This window comes from Schistocerca americana, chromosome 6, assembly GCF_021461395.2.
Source record: "Schistocerca americana isolate TAMUIC-IGC-003095 chromosome 6, iqSchAmer2.1, whole genome shotgun sequence".
Taxonomy (NCBI): domain Eukaryota; kingdom Metazoa; phylum Arthropoda; class Insecta; order Orthoptera; family Acrididae; genus Schistocerca; species Schistocerca americana.
In genome coordinates, this window is record NC_060124.1 from 548,515,136 (window position 1) to 548,541,432 (window position 26,297).

General features: G+C 41.4%; 1 protein-coding gene across 1 annotated transcript in view; it reads left to right on the forward strand.

Annotated features, from left to right (window-relative positions):
- LOC124620280 (nexilin-like) overlaps nucleotides 1–26,297 on the forward strand; it is a 171,279-nt gene that overhangs the window by 8,514 nt on the left and 136,468 nt on the right. The window contains exon 4 of the mRNA XM_047146948.1: nucleotides 10,949–11,114. Coding sequence (XP_047002904.1) covers nucleotides 10,949–11,114 — 166 coding nt within the window. The remainder of the gene's footprint in view (nucleotides 1–10,948; nucleotides 11,115–26,297) is intronic.

Sequence of the window (26,297 nt, forward strand, 5' to 3'; positions counted from 1 at the left end):
AAACACAGCATAAGGTGACAATACAAACGTCCCTAACGAAGACAAACCAACGCTCCGCACACGTGTGACGTCACCCGCCACAACACCAATACGTCACATTTCAAGCCCGACAGGTGATATCATAGTTTCAGGTCGAGACAATTACTGTTTTGTCACATCACTTGCATTCTGTCTTTCCCAAGTCAGTTTATTTTACTCTTTAAATTAACGCCATAGTACTGCAGTTCTGCACTGCAGTGACTGACGATGATTGTATCATGCCGACAGAATGTTGTCTACTGAAACAACCATCAGCCTCTGCAGTTGATACACTTTTCCGTTTCATCCTGTTGGCGGTAGATAACTCCATGCTTGTAATACGGGAGGCATCTGATGAGGAATATATGTCCCTCCGAGACGCATGCAGTTTTGCCGTTCCCATAGTTTTCGCTTTGGGTGTATGTTGTCGGAAGGCTTTTGTGCAAAATTCTACCGGCTGGGGTGGCTGAGCGGTTCTATTAGCTACAGTCTGGAACCGCGCTACCGCTATGGTCACAAGTTCGAATCCTGCCTCGGGCATGGATGTGTGTTCTAGGGGACTGATGACCTCCGAAGTAAAGTCCCATTGTGCTCAGAGCCTCTTTTTTTTTTTTTTGCAAAATGCTGCTGTTTTTGAAACGATCCCTGGTGTTGCCAACTTACTAACAAGTGAATAATCCAAGAAGCAATAGCTCAAATTAACTTTTCCAGTCTAACATTAATGCCCACTTTCAATCGCACCAGTTCCTTACTACCACGCAGAGCTATGAGAACTTACATGTGGTGAGCCATGGGATACGTTTACTGTACGCAAATTTCTAGTACCTTTAGGACAGAAATCACACACAGGAATATACGCAGCCGAAGAATGGAGTACTGGTCATAGCTCCTCTTTGAACAGCAACTTCTCGTAGTTAGTTGGCCAACGAAAGCACCTAAGCGGCTGGAAAAAAGGGCAGGTCAACCGCGTTTTCAACAAACACACATTGTTATTGGCCTATATCACTGACTCCCTTCGGTTCTGGAAATGTGGAACATGTTTTATGATCACGCATTACGACCTTGTTCGAGATCGAGGAAGATTTTCTACAAAAATCATTACGGATTGCACAAACAGATATCCAGAGACATTCAGTACAATATCATCGTCAATAAGAGATAAGAGCAGAAGAGAACGAGACCCAGGTTAATGCTGTTTTCCTTCACTTCGCCCTGTCGCACTCTCGTTTAGTGAACAAAGTACGAGCAAGCGTCGGTTCGTCTTGTGGCAAGCGGAGCAGTGGATCCCACAGAAATATTCATCTGACAGAATACTACAGTACATAAAAATTTTAAATTTAAAATCATCCATTCTTCTGCCTCTATGACAGAAAAGTACTTAGTTATGAGGCGTTGATGATTTCATACATTTGTCACAGAAGACAAAAAGAAAAAAAGACGGATTTGTCCAGATCACAACATTTTAGGGAAAGTGATTTTACACAGCAACTGGATAGAGCTTGTAGGCAGCCAATGGGAAGACACTCCGGCGGCGCGGCTCCTTCCGTCCTTTATCTGCAGCTACCAGTGAACTCACTGCAGCAGATCGGCGGTATGAAAGCCGAGCAGAATCCTACGGTATTTCAATTCGCACAGGGCAGCATACTACGTAACTATTTCAAGAATCGGGAAAAGGTCTTAATTTCGAGTGAAAGGTGGAAGTACTGGCAATACTTTGCTATATTCTTATCACTGATATTGTATACGTACACTTCTAACACCGTGCTAATCTTAACACAGTATGCGTAAAATACTTTCATTCACGTTAGCAAGTTTATCTCAACGTATTTCATGAAATCTACTAAGCACTAAGCACGGATTGTTCTTAAATGGAAATGCTCGCCATGCTATTAAGTTTTCGGTGTCTAATGCACGCAAGTTTTTAGTCACCAATCTGCTCAATATGCCACGAGGAGTTACTGTCTTTTCTCATACAGTAAATTGCTTAAAAATCCGTACATTCTTAAAAGCACATTGCCTTCACCTTAAAGCACTTTTGAGGAGTGTAGCACAACGATAACCGGAAAATTATAACTTACTTCGGAGCTCTTTCGACAAACGACCGTACCATTGAAATGTTGTGCTCCGAGTACTCTAGACTGCTGAAAGCTTTCTGTATCTCCAAGAGAAATGAGGAACGAAGAATACTCTGTTCTGATTGGTCAGTTTTCTTTAAGGCCAATAGAAAAACATTATTCTCTCTTGTTAGTCCGCGCTTTTCATGACCAACCAATCAACAAATAACATGCTTTCGAACTGTACTTTTTCCCGAAATAAATATTTAGCATTCTGATATTTTGTTTATACTTTAAGTTATTAACTATTTTCATTTGCAATCGAATTAGCTTTCCTTTTACCATAAACTGACTTGACATATTATGTTAAAAAATTCCCCATCGTACAGCGTCCTTCAGTAGAGCAGTGATGTACATGTTTACTTTAGACCACATTCGCGCATCACTGACACTACTAAAAGCATATACAAAACTGTACAGAGATAAATAAACAAAAGGGCTTCAGGAAATAAACAGAATAATTCGAAAAACGTGCTCTTGACCTGTTTCTTGAATGTGTCTGTGCACTACTGTTCTCTGGTGGATGAAAATTGGAACTACGTACCCGAATGAACACGCTTCCAGACCATCTGTCACTGTGCATGCATCAGTCATTCTCCCGATACACAGGTTCTAGGCACAATGATCAGATTCGCCAAAATCGTTACACACTCTGTGATCTGTTGTAGTTTATTGTGTTTCTGAGCATGCACTTCTTGGAAATTATGGATGCAGGAACTCATCAAATCCAGGAATTTCCCAACGTCTTCTAGATTTCATTTAGGTTTCACTGCTGGACATGATACTGAAAGTAACGATCATCTTTAGAAGGCTGCTGTTTTCAAAGGCACATGTAAACGTACTCAAAATTTTATTTTTTCTTGTATGATGGGTGTTTACTATGTCAGAGCAAAAAAGAAAATTGCTGTCACTGATTCTGTACCAGTAAGCACAGGTACGACAATGAGATTTCAACAATTTCACTTTTTATCATAATAGTCAGATATGTTTCCTCTAACGTGATATCTGTAGCAAGGTCTTTGACATTCAAGACACCTCGCGAACAGAGTTCAAAAACTTTAGGATAATCGCTTGGAGAAATCAGAGTATAGTTATTTCTCAGAGCTACAATTGCACAGGTGTCACGAGTGGTAGTCTTTCAGGTGCACAGACTCTTCTGAATAAACATTTTGAACATGTCTATGTAGTTCACTTTTATGCCGAAACGCAGGATCTGATTTTAACCTATGCAGAGAGGTAAATAGGGACGTTACAAGATATTTCGTAGACTTTAGTGAGATTCTTAGTTTTTCCTACATTCTTCACAGTGTGTAATTGACATACTGAGTAAGAAAGTCTGCCATGTTTCCTACTCCAGGTGGAATTTTAAATCAAGAACTGTGCAAGTTGTGTATGAAAATAGTGACTTGTAGAATGCCTGGAGAAAACTGAGATTCCATCTCGACAAACCACTATAATTATTTCAGCAACAGTGCAACGTCTGAAATGGAGGCACCAGCATTTCAATTTTGGTTGTCTGTATTTACAATCATGCAGCATTGTACAGCCAATTACAAAAATGAATAGTTGAGCCACTGTGTGTACAACAAGGGGTAGAAGACTGCAATAATATAATCGAGCTAACGTATCTGACATGATTTCCACATGCAGAGAGCTGCTGCAGCTTGCACAGAGATATGGACAGGAAAATGAATTAAATAACGGCTTTTTCGAAAGCTGTGTGGGATAACATTGTCACTCAAGTTGCCGAAAGCTTTTAATTTACCAGATATGTCGTAGCTGCAAATTTATTTAATTCCGAAAAGTGTGTGTTGTACGCAGGTCACTTTCTGCAAACATTGCTACAGGCGTCTTGCAAAATAAATCCCATCCTTGAAGGCAATAAACTGAGAACAAAAGTTCTGATATCAAACACGAGGAATGAGTTTAGAAATTTCTGGAATCCCTATTCTTAAATGATTTGCAGAAATATTGTAGTCAGACAACGAATCTCCTGCAAGTGACTGTTACCATACCGGCGACATCGTCTGACGCGGACCTGAAGGTTTTCTGCTTCGTGCTGTGAGTCAGCAGCTGCTAAGAGCAGTAGCAGCGCTCTCAATCGAGAAGGACATTGTAAACAGCATTGTAGAATTCAATGAATTGAATGAATGCTTCACTGACAGAATCTGTGATCTTAATGAGCGGAGAATGGATTATTCGAGACAAAGTCAATCGTAAAGTAAATGTATTTCCGTAGAGTAGTTCTTTTTTACTATTATTAAACCATGTGTTTTAGTCATTTGAAACTTTGTAGACAACCTTCCAGTGATCCCCTAAAAAAATCTGCGCGACACGCCATTGATAAAAGCTTATCGAGTAGCAGATGAAATGGCTGGTTTCAGGACGTTCTAGCAAACAGTAGTAAGAGCTGTAACTTAAAGGGAAAAAATCGATATATGTAGCCCAGGGGAGCTCTACAGGGCTATTAATGTTTGCAATTCTCTGTATGTAAATGACGTAGAGGATAACGTCGTAAGCTGTCCGGGGCGGTTGTCAGACGAAGCTGTTGTCTACAGGAAGGTTGCAACAACAGACAACCGTATCGAAATGCGGGAAGACATGCAAACAGTTCACGATTGGTCTAGTTGACACTGCAAGTAAATAAATGTAATGTCCTGCACGTGCATAGGTTACGAGTTTGGCAAGACCAATTAAAAAATTGTCATAGAGAAGCAGAGGAGTATCTAAGATATCCTGGAACAATCCGAAGGGAACTAACTTATCCACAAGAGAAGTGGTTTTCAAAAGACTCGTTCGGAATTTTTTGAGTATTGTTCATCAGTCGGACCATTATCAGGTAGGATTATTAAAAAGTTATGTATATACCATAACTACCCTCTGCCACACAATATAATGTAGCTTAAGTGCAGATGTAGACGTTACAGTTTCCCTCAAATTCCGCTGACAATTTCGTGGTTTGTAAGGTTCTGTCAAACGATGGGATCACGTGGGCTCAGAGCTATGCAAGTATATATCTTCTGTCTATCGTGCCATGGATCTACTTTCATTATTTCTATTACAGCTAGGTATGTAGCCGAATCAGGAGCTTATTACCAGCAGCCCGTTACGTTCTTCCTATATTAGCTCGTAATGCTGTTCCGATTAAGGGATCATGTTTACATGGTTGTAATAGATTTTACTGCTTCAATAAGGAAACGAGTATTTGATGTGAGTACATCTTGACGTCCAGACAGCCATTGAACCTATTTGTTGCCGAGATTATACTGCAAATGTATTTCGTGTATTGTATAACGGCTGTAGTCGCTGCAGTTCGAGTATCTTCGGACATGGATGCGTGCTTGTCCGAAGGAACTTTGCATCGTAATTGGGGATTACACAAGCACTGCAGTATTGCATTTATCCGCCAGCACGGAGCAGCTGTCTTTCTAGGAAAATGCCTCCTCTGTATGGGAATATTCGAGGGTCATTCAATGATAAAAGAGATAAATTGGTCTGGAGAAAAAAAAAAGTTTATTTTTAGCGTTATAAACAAAACAATTTTTATACATCAGCAGATCAGGACTCATCCTAATGATACCAACTCATAGCCACGAAAGTATCAAACTTGCCCTACTAACAGTTTTTCCCCAGACCATTTTGTCTCCTTAATTATTGACTGACCCTCGTACATAGTTAACGTACGGGTACAGGATTTAGACATGTGGCTCACGATCTATCGTAGTTCGGGCCTGGCCATGAGTTCTGATCGGATAGTCAAACGATAAGGTGACCGCTCGCGATAAGCCGGAAATCCGGTTTTTGTTCCGGTCAGGCAGAGGCTTCCACTGTCGTCATTCTATTATACAGCTGATGGTTGTCCATATTCGCAACTGTGAATAAATTTCTTGTATTTCATAGCGGCTGTAGTCGTCGAAGTGCCTGTTCCTTAGGACATGCATGCATGTCCGAGGGAATTTTTCACTGTAATTCGGAATAACATAGCCACTGTAGTATCGTGTTTATCCGCCGACACCGGGCAAGCGAGTTTAAAGTAAAATGTGTCCAACGAACGCCATTATACATAATGGATGTCCGAGGACCGGATGTAGACACATGGCTAACGACATGCGGAATATTGTTTTTGTATGTCCATGCTATTGGCAGGAGGTCTCTGGGAAGACGGCCGTTTACTATTGCGACAAAATAAAACACCTACAGCCGTCCTTATGATTTTATTTTATTTTGTTACAACCAGTTTCAGCGCTTCAATGCGCCATCTTCAGGCTGTTGTTGATGTGGTATAGGTTGATATGATCCTTATATATATCACATCAGTTGCCAGCATAACTGGATACTCAGATAATGAGTCAGCACTCCAACCATCAACTGCCGACTGACTGACTGACGAAAACTCAGGAACTGTGTCTAATAAATTAGACTAATATGCAGAGATTCAAAAAATTAAAGTAATTTGTAAGCCTTGCTTTTTCGAGTAGCAGTTTATAGTTTTCCTTCATGGGATATGTTTCCGCCAAATCTTCCACTTTTCACTTTTGTTTTTCTTATGTCGATCTATTCCATTTTCAGTTTTCTCGTTAACTAGACTTGAAGAATTAGTTTCTGTAATAGGGAAGGGTTAAATCTATTTGCTACCTTTCTTCTTTTTATTAAGACCTGCAAAATAAAATTATTTTTGGAAACAACAGCAGTTTATGGTACTTTTGTCTTAATACTTGTGGAATAATAAAATGCACAACTATCAGTCAAGGTCACCTAATACAAGATAACTGGAAAACAACCCCGCACTTAACGTCTGTGATGGTCTGAAAACTTTTTTCAGGCTGCTCCTGTCCACTTGATAGTTTTGCAACTGTGATCTACTTCTAGCCACGCGTCTCATATATTTACCACAGATGCAAAAAAAAATGGCGTTTACTTCATGCAATGCATTGTCACGAAACGTGCTGACCATCACGACATCTCTTTTGCGGTTCTGTTTTACTAATATCTGCTAGCTGACGTACGCTGTTAAATAGTTACCCTCCTTCAATTTTTCGTATTCAGTGACGTAAAGGAACTCGTTTTTGTTTTCCTACATTGTGTCGAAAACACCGCTTGCTTTCTCGTCTGTTGGTCACCGTAATCTGAACTAATATACCAGGTGTAGAGCTAAATTCAATAATTCTTTCCATGAAAATCGTTAGCGAACTCCAAAACAACTCGAAAAGCAGTTTTTTCTTCAGGAGCTGCCATAATTTGTGTCCATGGCAGTAAAAACATTGAAAATCGTTAAAACTTTGAGAATGCATTATTTTAACTGATGTAGGATGAAACTTTAGTAATAACGTCATAGTACGTCTCGGCTTTGAATTCTTCATTCCCATTAGCTACAAGCGACAGGTTGCTGTGGTCCGATATATTCGTTGAACTGAGAGCGAACATGCCCACTTTAAAGATTAAACCTTTTACATCGTATTGATTTCAGTAATTTAATTTATGCAGCAGTTTTTACTGAAACTGAAAAAACTCGTGGAGTCCTAAGCTCGTACCAGTTATCTTCTTTTTCCATTTTCCATCATTCTACTGACTGGTTTGTGGAGGCTCACCGCGATTTCTTCTCTTGTACCAGTCTCTTCATCTCAGAGAAACATATTCGGCACATATTCTCAATTATTTGTTGTATTAGCACCATGGAATTTGTTTCCTTATGCCTCGAGACGTCGTTTTCCTTATGTTACTTTCCTCCTCAATTTTGCGGAGAAAAAGAAACGCACAGTATATCTGTTTAAAAAACCTGATAAAAATGCACTAACACCTTTTGAAGAGACAGTCTTCACTCCTTCCGATCTGATCGTGTCAGTATAGAAAATGTGGGGAATGTTTTCAAAGAGATAGTATCGACAGCAATTAAGAGATATACACCACGTAAAATAATAAGTGATGGTATTGATCCCCCATGGTACACAAAATGGGTCAGATCGTTATTGCAGAAGCAACGAAAAAAGCATGCCAAATTTAAAACAACTAAAAGTCCCCAAGATTGGCAAAGTTTTACAGAAGTTCGAAATATGGCGCCTACTTCAATGCGAGATGCTTTTAATAATTTCCACAACGAAATTATGTCTCGAAATCTGGCAGAAAACGAAAAGAGATTCTGGTCATACATAAAGAACACCAGTGGCATGACGCAATCAATACCTTCACTGCGCGATAACAACGGTGAAGTCACTGATGATAGTGCCACTAAAGCAGGATTAATAAATACGGTTTTCCGAAACTCCTTCACCAAAGAAGACGAAGTAAATATTCCTGAGTTTCAATCAAGAGCAACTGACAAGATGAGAAACATAGAAGTAGATATCCTCGGTGAAACAAAGCAGCTTAAATCACTTAATAAAGGCAAGCCCTTCGGTCCGGATTGTATACCAGTCAGGTTCCTCTCAGAGTATGCTGATAAAATAGCACCATATGTAGCAATTATATACAACCACTCGCTCACAGGAAGATCCGTACCTAAAGACTGGAAAATTCCTCAAGTCACACCAATACCCATAAAGGGGAGTAGGAGTAATCCGCTGAATTACAGACATATATCACTAACGTCGATTTGGAGTAGGGTTTTGGAACATATACTGTATTCGAACATTATGAAGTACCTCAAAGAAAACGATTTATTGACACATAGTCAGCACGGATTCAGAAAATATCGTTCTTTTGAAACACTACTAGCTCTTTACACTCATGAAGTAATAAGTGCTATCGATAGGGGATGTCAATTGGTTCCATACTTTTAGATTTCCAGAAGGCTTTCGACACCGTTCCTCACAAGCGTCTTCTAACCAAACTGCTTGCCTACGGAGTATCGCCTCAGTTGTGCGCCTGAATTCGTAATTTCCTGTCAGAAAGGTCACTGTTCGTAGTAATAGATGGAAAGTCATCGAGTAAAACAGAAGTAATATCCGGCGTTCCACAAGGAAGTGTTATAGGCCCTCTATTGTTCCTGATCTATATTAACCGCATAGGAGACAATTTGAGTAGCCTACTTAGACTGTTTGCAGTTGATGCTGTCATTTACCTCTTGTAAAGTTATCAGATGATCAAAGCGACTTGCAAAATGATTTAGATAAGATATCTGTCTGGTGCGAAAAGTGACCCTGAATAAAGAAAAGTGTGAAGTTATTCACTTGAGTACTGAAAGAAATCAGCTAAATTTCGATTACGCTATAAGTCACACGAATCTGAAGGTTGTAAATTCAACTAAACACTTAGGGCCTGCAACTACAAATAACCTAAATTGGAACGATCACATAGATAATATTGTGGGTAGAGCAAACCAAAGACTGCGATTCATTGGCAGAACACGTGGAAGGTGCAAAAGGTGTACTGAAGAGATTGCTTACATCACGCTTGTCCGCCATATTCTGGAGTATTGCTGTGCGGTGTGGCATCCGCATCAAGTGGTACTGACGGATGACATCGGAAAAGTACAAAGAAGGGCAGCTCGTTTTGTATTATCGCGAAATAGGGGAGATAGTGGCCCAGACATGATGAATTGAAATGAAAATTATTAAAACAAAGGCGTTCTTCGTTGCGACGGGATCTCCTCACGAAATTTCAATCACCAGTTTTCTGCACCGATTGCGAAAACATTCTGTTGGCACTAACTTACATAGGGACAAATGATCATGACGATAAAACAAGAGAAATCAGGGCTCGCACAGAAAGATTTAAGTGCTCGTTTTTCCCGAGTGCCGCTCGGGAGTGGAACGGTATAGAGACAGCCTGAAGGTGGTTCGCTGAACCCTCTGCCAAGCACTTCATTGTGAATAGCAGAGTAATCGCGTAGATATAGATGTAGATGTGAATTTCCTCATTCCTTATCAGTCCACCTACTTTCCAACATTCTTCTATCGCACACGTCGCGAACGCTTGGATTCTCTTCGTTTTCGGTTTCCTCACAGGAAATAATTCACTTCTGTACCATGCGGTGCTACAAACGTACATCCTCATTAATTTCGTACTCAACTTACGACATACGTTTGTTACCAGTTGATTTCTTTGTCCAGGAACGCCTCCTTTTCCTGTGCTATTCTGCTTTATATGTCCTTCTTGCCTCGTCCAAGATGGGTTGATGGGTCGTTTTGCTTCCAAGATAACAAAGTTCCATAACTTCGTGTACTTCTTGATCCCAAGTTGTGATGTTTTCTCGCTGTTCTGTTTCTCTTCTGCTTCTAATTATTTTCGTCTCTCTTCAGTTTACTCTCAGTACCTATTCTGTACTCATAACACTATTCATTTCATTCAATAGATCCTGTAATTCATTTCAACCAACGATAGCAATGGCACCAGCGAATCGTATCAGTGGTAATTTCTTACTGCGAATTTTGAGCACACTTTGGAAACTTTCTTCCATTTCCGTCGTGGGTTCTACGATGTAGACAGTGAGTAGTATGGGCGTGAGACAGCATCACCTCACTTACACCACTTTTAATTGAAGCATTTCGTTATGTCTCCTCCATTCTTACCATTCTCTCTAGGTTCTTGTACATACTGTGTATTACACGTCCCGTACCTTACTCCTACTTTGTTCAGAATTTCGATTGTCTTGTGTCATTTTAGAGTGTCAATCACTTTTTCTAGTTCGACAAATCCTATGAATGTGTCTTAATTTTTCTCATGTCTTGCTTCTGTCATGAAGCGCAACGTCAGAACTGTCTCTCTCGTGCCTAAACTCCAAGTGATCCTCAAATAACAGATCCTCAACTTTTTCCATTGTTCTGCATATTATCCTTGTGAGCAGTTTGAATGCATGGGCTGTTATGCTGATTTTTCAGTGTTTGCGGTGCCTGCTTCGAAATCAGGGCAACGAATTTGTGCTGGTGAGTTCCCAGAGTGTGAAGGGAGTGAGACGCCCACTACCTGGAACTAGACAGGTGGAGAAACGCACATCAAGGCAGAAATCCAGCAGGTGCGGCAGAATCTGCTTGCAGCCGGCTGCAGGTACCTACTTCATCTACTCCTCTCCCCTTCTCCTCCTGTCCACCCCACTGTGGTCTCCGCTATAATTAATCGCCCTTGCACAGTCCTCAGGCAGCATCTTTGGCATACCTATGCCTTAGTGGTTATATAACCTTGGCCTCCTGCAGCGAAACCACAAGCCCAAAAATTTTATTGCTTTACTGTCTACAGAGGAATTTCATCGGCAGAGAATAGAAAGTTGCGCTTAACGAAAGGGAAGGCAGCAATATTTGTCGTGTTACTGATATTAGTTGCTAGTACTTGAAGTAACTGGTGTTGAGATACGAATGAGGTGTACACCATTAGCTATTTACTTTACGAGATATCTTCTCTGCAAGAATGTCTAAACACGACAGTATCGAACATTAGGGATAAACTAAATGAGGGTGCACTGTTTCAGACGTATACTGTCTGATAAAAATTAACCAGAGTTCCGGTGTAGTTGGAACTTCTTTATAAACAATGTCTTTTACGAATCCCCACAAGAAAAAGTCCAGAGGCGTCAAGTGTGGCGAACGAGACGGCCATGACACATCTCCGCGTCCAATCCAACGATCTGGGAATTGGCTCTGCAACTCATTTCTAGCCACGACCGAAAAATGTGCCGGACACCTATCGTGTTGATACCACATTCTGTTCCTTGTTCTTTCTTCCAATAACAGACCTAATGTTTCTTGCAGGAATGTGGTGTACTTCCTACCATTAAGATTTCCTTCGATGAAATAGGGGCCTATAATTCTGTCCTTCAGAATCCAGCACCATACATCCACCGACCACGGTGTTTGGTTTGTAACTTACCCCAGCCAACATGGATCTTCAGTTGTCAGTAATGCATGTTATGCAAATTAACATTTCCATTGTTCGTGAACGTAGCCTCGTCAGTAAATAAAATCAAATTAATAAATGTGTCATTCCTTTAAATCTGAAGCTAAGCCATCTGCAGAATTCAATGCGACGCATCAGTCTACCAGTTAATTCTTGGTAGAGAATGGTATGGTAAGGATGATATTTATGGCGATTCAGAGCATGAACGACAGTACTCTGGCTCATGCCAGATTCCCTTGCGATTTGACACGAACTAGCTCAAGGTTCCCGAACCACAGTGGCAAGAGTACCAGTTTCTGTTTCCTCGTTAGTAACTTTCCTTTGCCAGATATGTTTCCGATGCATTAAAAATCCAGTTGCTTTCAATTTATCACACACATATTTAAATGTACATCGTGTAGGGTGACTACGTTGAGGATATCTTTCAGCGAATGTCTCTAGCTCTCACTGAATTTCGTTGGCATTCTCCATAAATGAGAAGCATATCGACATGTTCTTCGAAGAAATACATCATTCACATTTGCTTGATTCGACGATACTAGTCTTACCGTTCCTATTAGAGTTGTATTGCGAAACCGTGGAATGGTGTTTACATGTCAATGGCACCTTGGAAGCCTACGCCATATTCGGTGAATATTTACTGTTTGCACGATATACGAGAGAGAATGTCACAGCATGTGCTACGATAAATCCGCAGTGATAAGGAATACCACTCAGTCGGTGATAAGAAGATTGCAGCATTGCTTTGATACGAATGGGCATCACTTCGAATGCCTTCTGTAACTGGTCGTTCATGCCAAATTTTTCACCTTCGTTGACCTTCAAATACATTACTATTACAAAATCGCGCTTGGCACTATGGGACTTAACATCTGAGGTCATCAGTCCCCTAGAACATAGAACTACCTAAACCTAACTAACTTAAGAACATCACACACACCCATGTGCAAGGCAGGATTCGAACCTGCGACATAAGCGGTCGCGCGGTTCCAGACTGAAGCGCCTAGAACAGCGCGGCCACATAGGCCGGCCATCGCTGTTACACGTCATTGGATTCGTCTCGATAGCCACTATCAGATAATAAGTACCAAACTATAGCATCCCATGTAAAGAAACAAAGTTGACCTTCTTATCTCTGACGCGACCCCATCTAGCATAAAAAAATCAACGTCATATTATGGCCCCCGTTGTCCTATACATCTCTTGTCCCACAGTCATCTCAGCTACCATCATACTTTCGGAGTTATTCTAGGTGGCGATATTTAGTGACTCACCCTGTATATCGCCAAAAATGAAGAACTAAGGATTTGGTGTCACGGAGTTGGGGTGTTTTCCTTGGTTATGGTGTGCTGTAATTGTTGCAATTAATAAGCTTTAGACGCTGAAGAATAACACATTTTACGGCATAATGTACTGTCTAGTAGGGAAACATATGGAGACCATGATTGTTTATGTAAGGATGACAAAACACCATGTCATAAAGCAGCATCTGTGAGGCAATGATTTGTGGACAACAACGGATAGGGTGGGGAGAGGTCTGCTAAGGCTTGTGGTGACCTTTTAGTATAAGAGGTAAGAGGACTGTATCGTCGTTTTGTGACTGTACGTGGGTATACGATGGCTTAGAATTTCCTTTTAGTGTGCTGTAGGGTAACTTGCTCTAAATGTAAAGAGATATATCTTAATGCAGATGAAAGGAAAAAAAAATAATACTGTAATTTTCGTATACACAGTCAAGGGGATTAATTTCTAGGCGTAAAGCGATATGAAGTGAAACGAGCACATGAGAACAGTAGTAGGAGTGGCTTCGGCTTACTGGGAGAGTCTTAGGAAAGTGTAGTTCATCTACAAAGAGGACTCTATATAGAACAGTACTGCAACAAATTCCTGAATACTGCCCGAGTGTTTTGTATCCCCACTACAGCGGAGTAAAGAAATATAGAGGTTTGCAGACAATGTGTGTCTCCCGTTTGCTGCTTCTTCTGCTGCATTTTCACATTTCCTTCTTTCTTCAAATGAGTCCAGTATCTCCTGTCATTCTACAATGACTTGTCTTTTTAGGCATTTTATATAATGTCCTACAAATTGATTGGCCAGCGCCATGTTCCACTTATAACCAATAACTCATTGGAATGCGATTGAAAGTCGACTTAAATCCCGACCTCAAAGTATATCCAGACCTCAAAGTGCACTAACGCTATCGTTTCTGGTTTCGGTTCCAGCTGAAGAATGGGCAGTTAGTCATACACAGAAGTTCACACATCTCTGGCATGTCACGGCGTTCCACCTGTATGGGTCACACCCCATCTGGCGCAAAAAGTCCTGGTCTGCCTACAACCCACGCTACTGCTCTACACCAGAAAACAAGAAAACAGTTCTGCGGTTGTTCCAATAGGTGTCTCTAGCAGCGCCATAAAAATCACGAACTCTGTGTGTGTTGGGTAGGGGGGGTGAGGGAGTGGGTAGGTTGGACGACCCATCCGGGAATCACGTGACCTGAAAAAGTTCCTGCGATATCCAGCTGTGTGGCAATATTTAGGCCCGCGCATCGCTGTGCAAAAGTGAGCTCTCGTCGAGCCAGAGGTACGGATGGACATCCGCTTCCTGCTGTCGACCAGCTGCCTCCTCAAGAACACCGCCTTGCCTCTGCAGCACCATCGACGTCCAGTCTTCGTGATCGGATGTTGTAATTTGGTTCACTAACTTTGGCAGAACATCGACTGTGTTCAGTTTTTTCTAGGATCTACGTCACTGTGCACATATTAAAAGTAAACTCTTGTGGAATTTGGTTTCCCTGTGCAGCAGTGGAACTTTGTGAGTATGATTTTGTGGAAAATTCGACAAAGTTCGTGGATTTGAGTTGTTGGATAAACAAAATCAGCCTGTTAGTCACTTTTGAGTGATAATTGTATTTGAATTGTTGGCGCAGACGAGTGTACAATTTTCACCAATGAACTATATTTTGGGAAAATTAGAGTTTTTGTTCCGCCTATGGTGGATTCTTTAACCTTACTGAAAGTATCTTCAGCCGAGTTCAAGAAGTCATAAAGACGAGGAACGGACACACTAATAAGTGATAGAGCTGCATGCTTTCCACCCTCGTAATGATGACATGTTCATATTGTGATAAACTGAAAACAAGCCTATCAAAATGAATTAAACAGTGACAATTTTCGATGGTTCGTAGATGGCTAGTATCACACATCTTTGATTACAAACGTTTATCACAGGAACTCTGTTTATCTTTCGTTATTAATGTCTAATAACCACTCTAACACAAAAAATGATGCACCATGAAGGAGTGATGCAAACGTTACAAGATGATACTCATAAAGGATTTGGCGATCGACGTACTTGGGCACAGACACAGTAAACAGGGTACTTGTCGATACGAGGGCTTAAAACTTTTGCTAAAGTTCATTCTGTGTACTCAGTTGGACATAACCATACTCGCAGCCAGTTACTGAACAATATATGTAGATATCAGCATTTAGTGCGCCTCGATAGCTGAAAGGTCATCGTGATGGACTGCTGTCCTAAGGGGCCCGTGTTCGAATTCTGGCTGGGTCGGAAATTTTCTCTGCTCAGGGTCTGGGTGTTGTGTTGTCTTATTCATCATTTCATCGCCACACGGCGCGCAGGTCGCCCAATGTGGCGTCGAATGTAATAAGAACTGCACCAAGGCGGCTGGACCTGCCCTGTAAGGGGTCTCCCGGCCAATGATGCCAAACGCTCATATCAGCATTCAAAAGAAAGCTTTTGGAATAATCGGCTATTCGCTCAATATATGTGGATGTCAGCATTTAAAAGAAGGCACTTGGAGTAATCGGCTATTGGCTCGACATTTGAATAGGAGCAACGACACTATTCGACAATACAGGCAGGAACGGGTGAACCATGGCTGAACACAGCGTCAAGAAGGAAGCGATCGACCCAGAGAGCTGACGGAGAGGACCGAGTAATCGCCAGAGAGACACACAGATTCCCGAACACCATTATCAACAACCTGAAGTGCAACTAATGCTTCAGTGACCTCTGAGACTAACAAAAGGCGGCTCACAGAAGGGATGCTGAGCTCACGGCGCCGCCCTCGCCGCCTACCATTGACCTACACCCACCTAATAGCATGTTGTCAGTGGTGTCGGGCACACGCGGGGTGGAGTCGCATTGGCTGGAGTATAACTGTCTTCAGTGATGTATCCTGCTTTGAGTAGAGCACTTGCTCATCACGTGAGAAATCACACCAGATGAAGTTCGTGAACTTCGTTCGGGGGAGACGATTTGTGAAGCACTTGCATCAACCCAAGCTGCAGCGGGTGCTGACAGAAGAGCTGTTCCCGGTGCAGCAACCCCAGCAACGGCATTCTCCTGACCCAGGCCGACGCCGCATCTACGAGGAACTCGCGCCAAATGCTATGATTACGATTATGATGATGGTTATGATAACATTGACACCGCATGTGCTGTACCAGTAGACACCCAAGAAGCTTCGACATCATCTGCAGACCCTCCCCCCATTTGCGCTTGAAGAAGTGTGCGGTAACCTTAGTAACACTAACGAGTACAACAATCGCAAAACAGTAAAGTGCAGTGAAAATCAGGTAGTACTATGAATTACAAAACAAGTATTTCTAATGTTTCGAGTCCTACTAAAATGATTTTCAATTACACACATACAAATCTGATAATAATTTAGAAGTGAATGTCTTATTAAGTAGTTTGGAGGCTCCCAGTGTGTTGCAGGTTGCTCTAAGACATATTTTCAGAGGTGGGCATCAGAAAGGAAAATCTATTACGTATCCTACACCAGATGTACTACACAGAATTCTTTTGAGAGTAAATAACATATGCATTGAGTTTAAACAATTATGTGGCCTCCTTCGACAGGCGTTTAAGAGAGTAAAAGGACCATTCGACACTGAGCATTAATACGTGGATTTTATATAAGGGTTTGGACACTTTTTCTTTGAACCAGGCCTTCATTCTCCGAAGGGCTTTGTTGGCAGTCGAAACACGTAAAAGGATAAACATAGTACAGATAAATGCTGCTCGATGTAAATTGACAATGACTGAAATACGAAAACTAACTGACCAGCTGAGTGTTAATATGTTTTGTTTGCAAGAACCATACCGTAGAAAGAATGAGCTCCCACATTTTCGTGCGGATATAGTAACAGGTACTGGCCACGATGAGGGAATGACTGCCACGGTCGTTACGAATGGAAATACAGTGTGACCCAAAGTGGCAACGCTGTTGGACAAGCACAGGGTCACAATAGAAGTGAAGGACTGCAGACAAAGTAGGTTGTAGTAAGCAACCATTACTCTCACCCTATCGTACCTTAAATAGGTAAAGTCAGAGCGGTTTCTCTATATAGACAAGTTGCGTGTCTCCTTGTGACAACAGATGCATAATCATTTCTGTGGCACAGTAGGCAAACTGACAAACGAGAGGATGTACTAAAGGAAGCAATACATGAACTACAGCTCATTGTTTTAAATCTGGAAGACCAGCCGAGTACATTCGAACAATAAGCTGGTGTAGTTACTAACATAGATGTAACTTTAGCAAACCGCATGTCACCAGCTAAAATTAATAGTTGACAAGTGCTCCAGTTCCTAACACACAGTGGCCATAATACAGTTATCGTCGAAGAGGGAAATTACAATGATACAGAAGACAAGCTGAGGAAAGCAGAATAGAGTTAGGCATCACTAAATCTGATTGAGATGGCTTATTTGTCTACCTCGGAGTATTTAGAATGGAATCGCTTCCCGTTCATGTAGATTTGGGTGCTCAATTACTAACTGAACTCTTGCAAAGAGCACAGGACATAATATTCCTAGGACAAAGGTAAACAATCAGATTACGATCCCTTAGAGCCTTGAACTTTCCACTCTAAGGTGAAGGGTACGATCGAGAAGAAGAACGAACATACTCTAGGGCAATCGGAGTGCAGTCGTAGGCTCCATGAGTACAGGGCTATTAAGACGCGCTTCAAAACTTTGCTTCAGGCCAATCGATCAACATATGAATAGGAAACCACGCAACTATTCAACGATGCTCGCAAAAATGAGCTGACCATCGCCGAACACAGAGTTTATAAGTACGGGTGACCTAGAGAGACGAAAGTATGACTTCATGGCGTCCCTTAAGCCGACTACCATCGACCTATGTACAACCAGAAGATGGTTCGCAGTGTGCTGGGTACATTCGGCCTGGGAGAGCGTTGGCTGGAGCAGAATTGTCTTCAGTGATGATTCTGGCTTCTAGCTGAGCCCCGATGACCAGCCACGATGTATCTCAAGACGCCCCAGATAAAAGTGGGCTACCAATGTGACTGTTGGCCACCATACAGTCTGACAACCAGATATGATATCTTGGGGTCGGATTTCATTTCATAGTAAGGCCACTTCCGTAGTAATCCGCTGCACCCTTACAGCAGAGCGGTACGTTGACAATAATTTTTGCCCTTCATGGCAAGGAATCTTGGACCTACATTTCAGCAAGATAATGTCCACCCGCACACTGGAAGGTTATCTACTAACTGTCTTCGTGATTGCCATACTCTACCTTGGTCAGAAAGGTCTTCATATCTCTCCGCTATTGAGAACATTTGGTGCTCTATGGGCGGGAGAAAGAAAACTGGCGTTCTACGGATCGGAGCGTGGAATGTCAGATCCCTTAATCGGTCAGGTAGGTAATAAAATTTAGAAAGTGAAATGGATAGGTTAAAGTTAGATATAGTGGGAATTGGTGAAGTTCGGTGGCAGGAGGAACAAGACTTTTGGTCATGTGAATACAGGGTTATAAATACAAAATCAAATAGGGGTAACGCAAGAGTAGGTTCAATAATGAATAAAATATAGGAGTGCGGGTGAGCTACTACAAACAGCATAGTGAACGCATTATTGTGGCCAAGATAGACACGAAGCTCACGCCTACTACAGTAGTACAAGTTTATATGCCAACTAGCTCTGCAGATGATGAAGAAAGTGATGAAATATATGATGAGGTAAAAGAAATTATTGAATTAGTGAAGGGAGATGAAAATTTAATAGTCATGGGCGACTGGAATTCGAGAGCAGGAAAAGGAAGAGAAGGAAACGTAGTAGACGAATAGGGATTAGGGCTAAGAAATGAAAGAGGAAGCCGTCTGGTAGAATTTTGCACAGAGCGTGACTTAATCATAGCTAACACTTCGTTCAAGAATCATGAAAGAAGGCTTTATACTGGAAGGTTTCAGATAGATTATATAATGGTATGAGAGGGATTTGGGAACCAGGTTTTAAATTGTATGACATTTCCAGGGGCAGATGTGGACTCTGACCACAATCTATTGGTTGTGAACTGTAGATTAAAACTGAAGAAACTGCAAAAAGGTGGGAATTTAAGGAGATGTGATCTAGATAAACTGAAAGAACTAGAGGTTGTACAGAGTTTCAGGCAGAGCATAAGGGAACAATTGACAGGAATGGGGGAAAGAAATACAGTAGGAGAAGAATGGGTAGCTTTGAGCGATGAAATAGTGAAGGCAGCAGACTATCAAGTAGGTAAAAAGACGAAGGCTAGTAGAAATCCTTGGGTAGCAGAAGAGATACTGAATTTAATCGATGAATGGAGAAAATATAAAAATGCAGTAAATGAAGCAGGCAAAAAGGAATAGAAATCTTTCAAAAATGAGATCGACAGGAAGTACGAAATGGCTAAGCAGGGATGGCTAGAGGGCAAATGTAAGGATGTAGGGGCTTATCTTCCTAGGGGTAAGATAGATACTGCCTACAGGAAAATTAGAGAAACTTTTGAAGAAAAGGGAACCACTTGCATGAATATCAAGAGATCAGATGGAAACCCAGTTATAAGCAACGAAGGGAAAGCGAAAAGGTGGACGGAGTATATAGAGGGTCTATACAGGGCCGATGTTTTTGAGGACAATATAATGGAAATGGGAGAGGATGCAGGTGAAGATGAAATGAAAGATACGATACTGCGTGAAGAGTTTGACAGAGCACTGAAATATCTAAGTCGAAACAAGGCCACTGGAGTAGACAACATTCCATTAGAACTACTGATAGCCTTGGAAGAGCCAGTCCTGACAAAACTCTACCATCTGGTGAGGAAGATGTATGAGACAGGCGAAATTCCCTCAGACTTCAAGAAGAATATAATAATTCCAATCCCAAATAAAGCAGGTGTTGACAGATGTGAAAATCACCGACCTATCAGTTTAATAAGTCAAAGCTGCAAAATACTAACACGAATTCTTTACAGACGAATGGAAAACTGGTAGAAGCCACCGTCGGGGAAGATCAGTTTGGATTCCGTAGAAATACTGGAACACGTGAGGCAATACTGACCTTACAACTTATCTTCGAAGCAAGATGAAGGGAAGGCAATCCAACGTTTCTAGCGTTTGTATATTTAGAGAAAGCTTTTGACGTTGTTGATTGGAATACTCTCTTTCAAATTCTGAGAGTGGCAGAGGTAAAATACAGGGAGCGAAAGGCTATTTACAATTTGTACAGAAATCAGATGGCAGTTATAAGAGTCGAGGGACGTGAAAGGGAAGCAGTGGTTGGGAAGGGAGTGAGACAGAGTTGTAGCCTATCCTTGATGCTATTCAATCTGTATATTGAACAAGCAGTATAGGAAACAAAAGAAAAATGCGGAGTAGGAATTAAAATCCATTGAGAAGAAATAAATACTTCGATGTTCACCGATGACATTGTAATTCTGTCAGAGGCAGCAAAGGACTTGGAAGAGCAGTTGAACGGAATGGATAGTGTCTTGAAAGGAGGGTGTAAGACGAACATCAACAAAAGCAAAACGAGGATAATGGAATGTAGTCGAATTAATTCGGGTGATGCTGAGGAAATTAGATTAGGAAATGAGACACTTAAAGTAGTAAAGGAGTTCTGGTAGTTGGAGAGCCAAATAACTGATGATGGTCGAAGTAGACAGGATATAAAATGTAGACTGACAATGGCATGGAAAGCGTTTCTGCAGAAGAGAAATTTGTTAACATCGAGTATAGATTTAAGTGTCAGGAAGTAGTTTCTAAAGGTATTTGTATGGAGTGTAGCCATGTATGGAAGTGGAACATATTGTAGACAAAAAGAGAATAGAAGCTTTCGATATGTGGTGCTACAGAAGAATGCTGAAGATTAGATGGGTAGATCACATAACTAATGAGGAGGTATTGAAAAGAATTGGGGAGAAGAGGAGTTTGTGGCACAACTTGACTAGAAGAAGGGTTCGGTTGGTAGGACATGTTCTGAGGCATGAAGGGATCACCAATTTAGTACCAGAGGGCAGCGTGGAGGGTAAAAATCGTAGAGGGAGACCAAGAGATGAATACACTAAGCAGATTCAGAAGGATGTAGGCTGCAGTAGGTACTGGGAGACGAAGAAGCTTGCACAAGAAAGAGTAGCATGGACAGCTGCATCAAACCAGTCTCAGGACTGAAGACCACAACAACAACAACATGGGCAGGGCCCTACAAACAACTCTGAATTTTGCTCATCTATAGCACCAATTGGACCGAATTTGGCACTATATCCCTCTGGACGACATACAACAAGTCTATCAATCAATCCCAGCCGTAGAGCTACTTGCATAAGCGCCACACACAGATAATTTTCTTACAGACTTGCCCAATTTGTGTAGCTCTGTCTCGTGAATAAACCATTCAGTTTTTGAAATGGGACTCCTTCATTTGTCTGTACGTGAACATCACATCTACTGATTTCCGCGCCATTGGTATAATTCCTTCTTGTTGCGTCGTATTTTCTTAAATTTTTAAAAAAGTGTACTTGATATGTGTAATTGTTAAGTGGACGTTGACTTGAAATGTCTGAAATTTTCGAAAACAATTCTTGTCACCATCTGAAAGACAATTTTATCCCGTTTCAAAAAATGTATTTTTTATCTACTTTTCAGTTGTTGATTTGGTCTTAAACGCTCTTTGAACAAATGTCTGCAAACCAGCCACGCTCATGCGACAGGCAAGGAATAGCACCATATACATTTCTTGCCTGCCACAGTCATGGAAACGGTAAAGCCAATATGCAGGGACCTTTCAGATACCGAATTACTCAGCAAATGTCTACATGGCCGTACACAAAACCCTAATGAGAGTTTCAACATCTGCGTGTGGCAACGAGTGCCAAAAACAGTGTTTGTTGGATGGACAGTACTCAAAATGAGTGCGATGGATGCTGTCATGTGTTTCAATGATGGTGTAACCATCAGGATAAAAGTAATGGACAAATTAGGCATCCAGCCAGGAAATAATAGGATAGCTGCTCTGACTGCCATAGATTGTCAGCGAGTAGTTGAAGCTGTGGAAGCCAGTGTAAGGAAAAGGCCCCTGAAGAAGTCTACAGATGATAAAGAAGCAGCTGGCCAGGAAGATAATGCTGCTGGAATGTTCTGAAAGAGGCATACGATGCGTCAAAAACACTGTGAATATTCTTTTCTCATTTTCCCGAAACTACGTTTTCAGAACATTAGGTGCATATAACTTCTCAATGGTTTCATCCATGTTCACCATGTTTCCCTCAAGTGAAGAATGGGCTAGCATCTTTGTATTGTGCGTAATACATCGCAGAAATGATCTATGTTTGTCATTCTGTATATAATTTTAGCGGTATTTTTAGACAAAGTAATAATGTGGTAAAATAAGGGTTTTCCTATTTCCTCAGATATACTCAAAACTACAAAACGAGAGGCATAATGTGTTCCTGTGAATGTTGACAGCAGTCTGTCACAGTCTGAATGCTATTAGACTGATGATGGACCGAAAATGGTACCCGAATGGGAAGTGTACTATAAAAACACCTATTAGGCAAAATACTGTAATTCTTAAACTGTAGGAGATATTTTAATAAATATCCTTATACAGCTTGCGTTAATGTTATTCATTGTAGATGAAGAATAATGTGCACTGAGAGCAAGCTATGAAAATGCAGCCCGTGCACGTCCAGGTCCCCTTAAAGAGAAACTGATGCATATATTGCGTCGTCAGACACTGCCGCCTTTTGGGAGATATGACATGAAATTTCGGACATCGACATCTGAGAAAAAAATATAGTGTCCCTTTAGGCGACAGATATTGTATTTTGTTCACACATGTTTTATATCAGGATATATCTGGGATTGGTTGATAGGACCCTACCTCAGACAACAACCGGTTTTTCTGGATGCAATTTACAGTAGTTTTGCAGCAATAAGAGAGTAGGGGGGGAGAGCAGCTTCAAATTAATCTTCGGACAGAAAACCATAACAACAACAACAGTATGTCTTGTTTGTCAGTTTTAATGTTTTTTAGGAAAAAGAAGATAAGGAATAAAATTTTTATTTATTGTTTCCAGAGTATTATCTAACACATAATCCCATTGTGTTATTTAATCTAAAAAGAAAGAAATTTTGTTTAGCGTAATTTTATTCCTTCGCTCTGAGGGGAAAGGAGTGTATACTCAGCTAATCACTCAAATGTATTTAAAAATATTACTGAAGTATACAAGGGTAATCGATGTAATGTATAAATGTAATAGTAAAACTCGAATCATCAATACGAAAGCTGGTTCGAACACCGTAGTAGTTTGGTAGTGTTGCTTCCTCCAGTCTTTTAATTGATTTAGCGAGTCTGTTACAGGTGGCTCTGCAGTTTAACATGGAATACAAGCCATAGATTAACCTTGCATTTATCATATTAACAGAAATCATTGTCGAACTTGAAAGAAGCGGTAAATGTAAAAAAAAAAAAAAAAAAGCTTCTGACCAACCTCGGATAGAACCCTGTGGCCTAGACTGATACTTACTTTCTGAACCACCGAACAAATTTGAAATGATAAAACTATTTATACTTTCATTAGTTGCTGAAATAGATCGTCTAACATTGATAACGTTAAAAATTACTTGTTGCTTTCCAACGTGAAATATGCATGCATTGTGATAAGAGTGAAGTTCTCCACTGCACGATACTGTATTGTAGAACGTCCGCTTTGAAAGGATAACTGAGTGATATGACGGTAGGCATATGGTGGCAATGGAGAGTGAGCAGGAGATGTTCTGCTTAACAGACTGTAACATAATGCTACAAGCCAATGTTGTTGAAATGTAGACTTTTCTAATCCTATCTAACGACAGGTACCTATAGTTACGATTTGCATCAGCTCCGTGGGTAATTTAGTATGACGCCAGCTCCTGCGAAATGCTCCAGCTGTGATCTGATCAAGCTTGACCTGAAGTTGGTAGCCTAGGACGTCGAAACAACTGGCAGGGCTCGGTGACAAGGAGACTTCCTCCCTCCATTGCCTCAACACCTGCCTCGACATCGCATTGGTGACCTTACGGAGAATCTATGCAGCATCTTATCATGCGGCTAGTATCCTTCCGCCTGGGGATTCAAGGAAAAGTTCCAGAACGGAAGAGTACCTTTCAAGGCAGCATGTTGGGCCTCTGTTCTCAAACCCAGCGTAGCTTATTTTGAAGTTCGCCTTTTAAAATGATTCTTTTTAGGAGAACTTCAATTTAAATATACATGGTGGTCCACTGATCGTGGCCGGGCCAAATATCTCAAAAAATAAGCGTCAAACGAAAAAACTACAAGGAACGAAACTTCTCTAGCTTGAAGGGGGAAACCAGATGGCCCTATGGTTGGCCTGCTAAATGGCGCTGCATAGGTCAAACGGATGTCAACTGCGTTTTTTAAAATAGGAACCACCAGTTTTATTACATATTCGTACAGTACGTAATGAAATATGAATTATTTTGTTGGATCACTGTTTTCGCTTTGTGAGGGAAGGCGCAATAGGCCATATTATGCCAGTTTACGTTACCGCTGTTGGTGAATGACGCTTCATCGCTTAATAGAACGAGTGCAAAAAATCTGTCATCGTCCCGTAATATCTCTTGTGCCCAGTGGCAGAAATGTACACGACGTTCAAAGTCGTCGCTATGCAATTCCTGGTGCATAGAAATATGGTACGGGTGCAATCAATGTTGATGTAGCATTCTCAACACCGACGTTTTTAAGAGTCCCGATTCTTGCGCAATTTGTCTGCTACTGATGTGCGGTTAGGCGGCGACAGCAGCTAAAACACCTACCTGGGCTTCATAATTTGTTGCTGGTCGTAGTTGACGTTACACATGTGGCTGAACACTTCCTGTTACCTTAAATAACGCAACTATACGGCGAATGGTCCGGACACTTGGATGATGTCGTCCAGGATACCGAGCAGCATACGTAGCACACGCTCATTGGACATTTTGATCACAATAGCCATACATCGACGCTATATCGACGTTTTCCACAGTTGGTAAACGGTCCATTTTAACACGGGTAATGTATCACGAAGCAAATAAAGTCCGCACTGGCGGAATGTTACGTGATACCACGTACTTATTCGTTTGTAACTATTACAGCGCCATCTACCACAAAGCGAAAAAAGTGGTCCAACTAAAACATTCATACTTCTTTACGTACTTCACGAATATGTAATACAAATGGGGGTTCCTATTTAAAAAACGCAGTTGATATCCGTTTGACCTATGGCAGCGCCATCTAGCGGGCCAACCATAGCGCCCTCTGGTTTCCCCCTTCAAGCTAAACGGGTTTCGTTCTTTGTAGTTTTTTTCGTTTGATGCTTATTTTTTGAGATATTTGACCCAGTCGCTATCAATGGACCACCCTGTGTAAAAAGAACACTCGTTCAATTTAGAATTTGATTGTATTAACAAAGTAGTAAAAAACATGGACGAGGCCAATAAAAATATGTATGAGACATGTGATGCGTCGCATTGGCAAGTCTTCTATTTTCGCGATGAGGAGATTAATCGAAGGGTATATGAGCCGTGCTGCTGCTCGCGTTGGTGCTGTTTGTAGGTGTCCACCCTCCGTTGCAGGCCAGACCGTATCCTTTAGTTGACATGGTTGAGGTTGTTTGTCTTCTTCTCGTCTTGACTGGCGCCACTCGTTTCACAAGCGTTTCCGGTCCGCTAGTGGCAGCAGCGGCGGTTATCGATATGTAGTAATTTATCGCCCTATCTTTGGGGCGACGTGGATGTTTTTCCGTGTCGTGTGAGTGTGGCTGATCGGTTGGGGACTCAGGAGGAGCCACGTCAGACCAGTGCTAGAACACGCCGGGACCGCTGGCAGCGCTCATGGACTGCCAGATGGAAGGGCTGTGGTCACGAGGGTGTATGACCTCATCGTAAACCAGATCCTGCAGGCTTTAAGATGGGTAAATTTCAATTCAAGCTGAGAAACTTCTACCATTGTGACATCTCGTGATTCTCCAGTGACTTGGGTTCATGTTGCTGCTCGTAGTGTCGC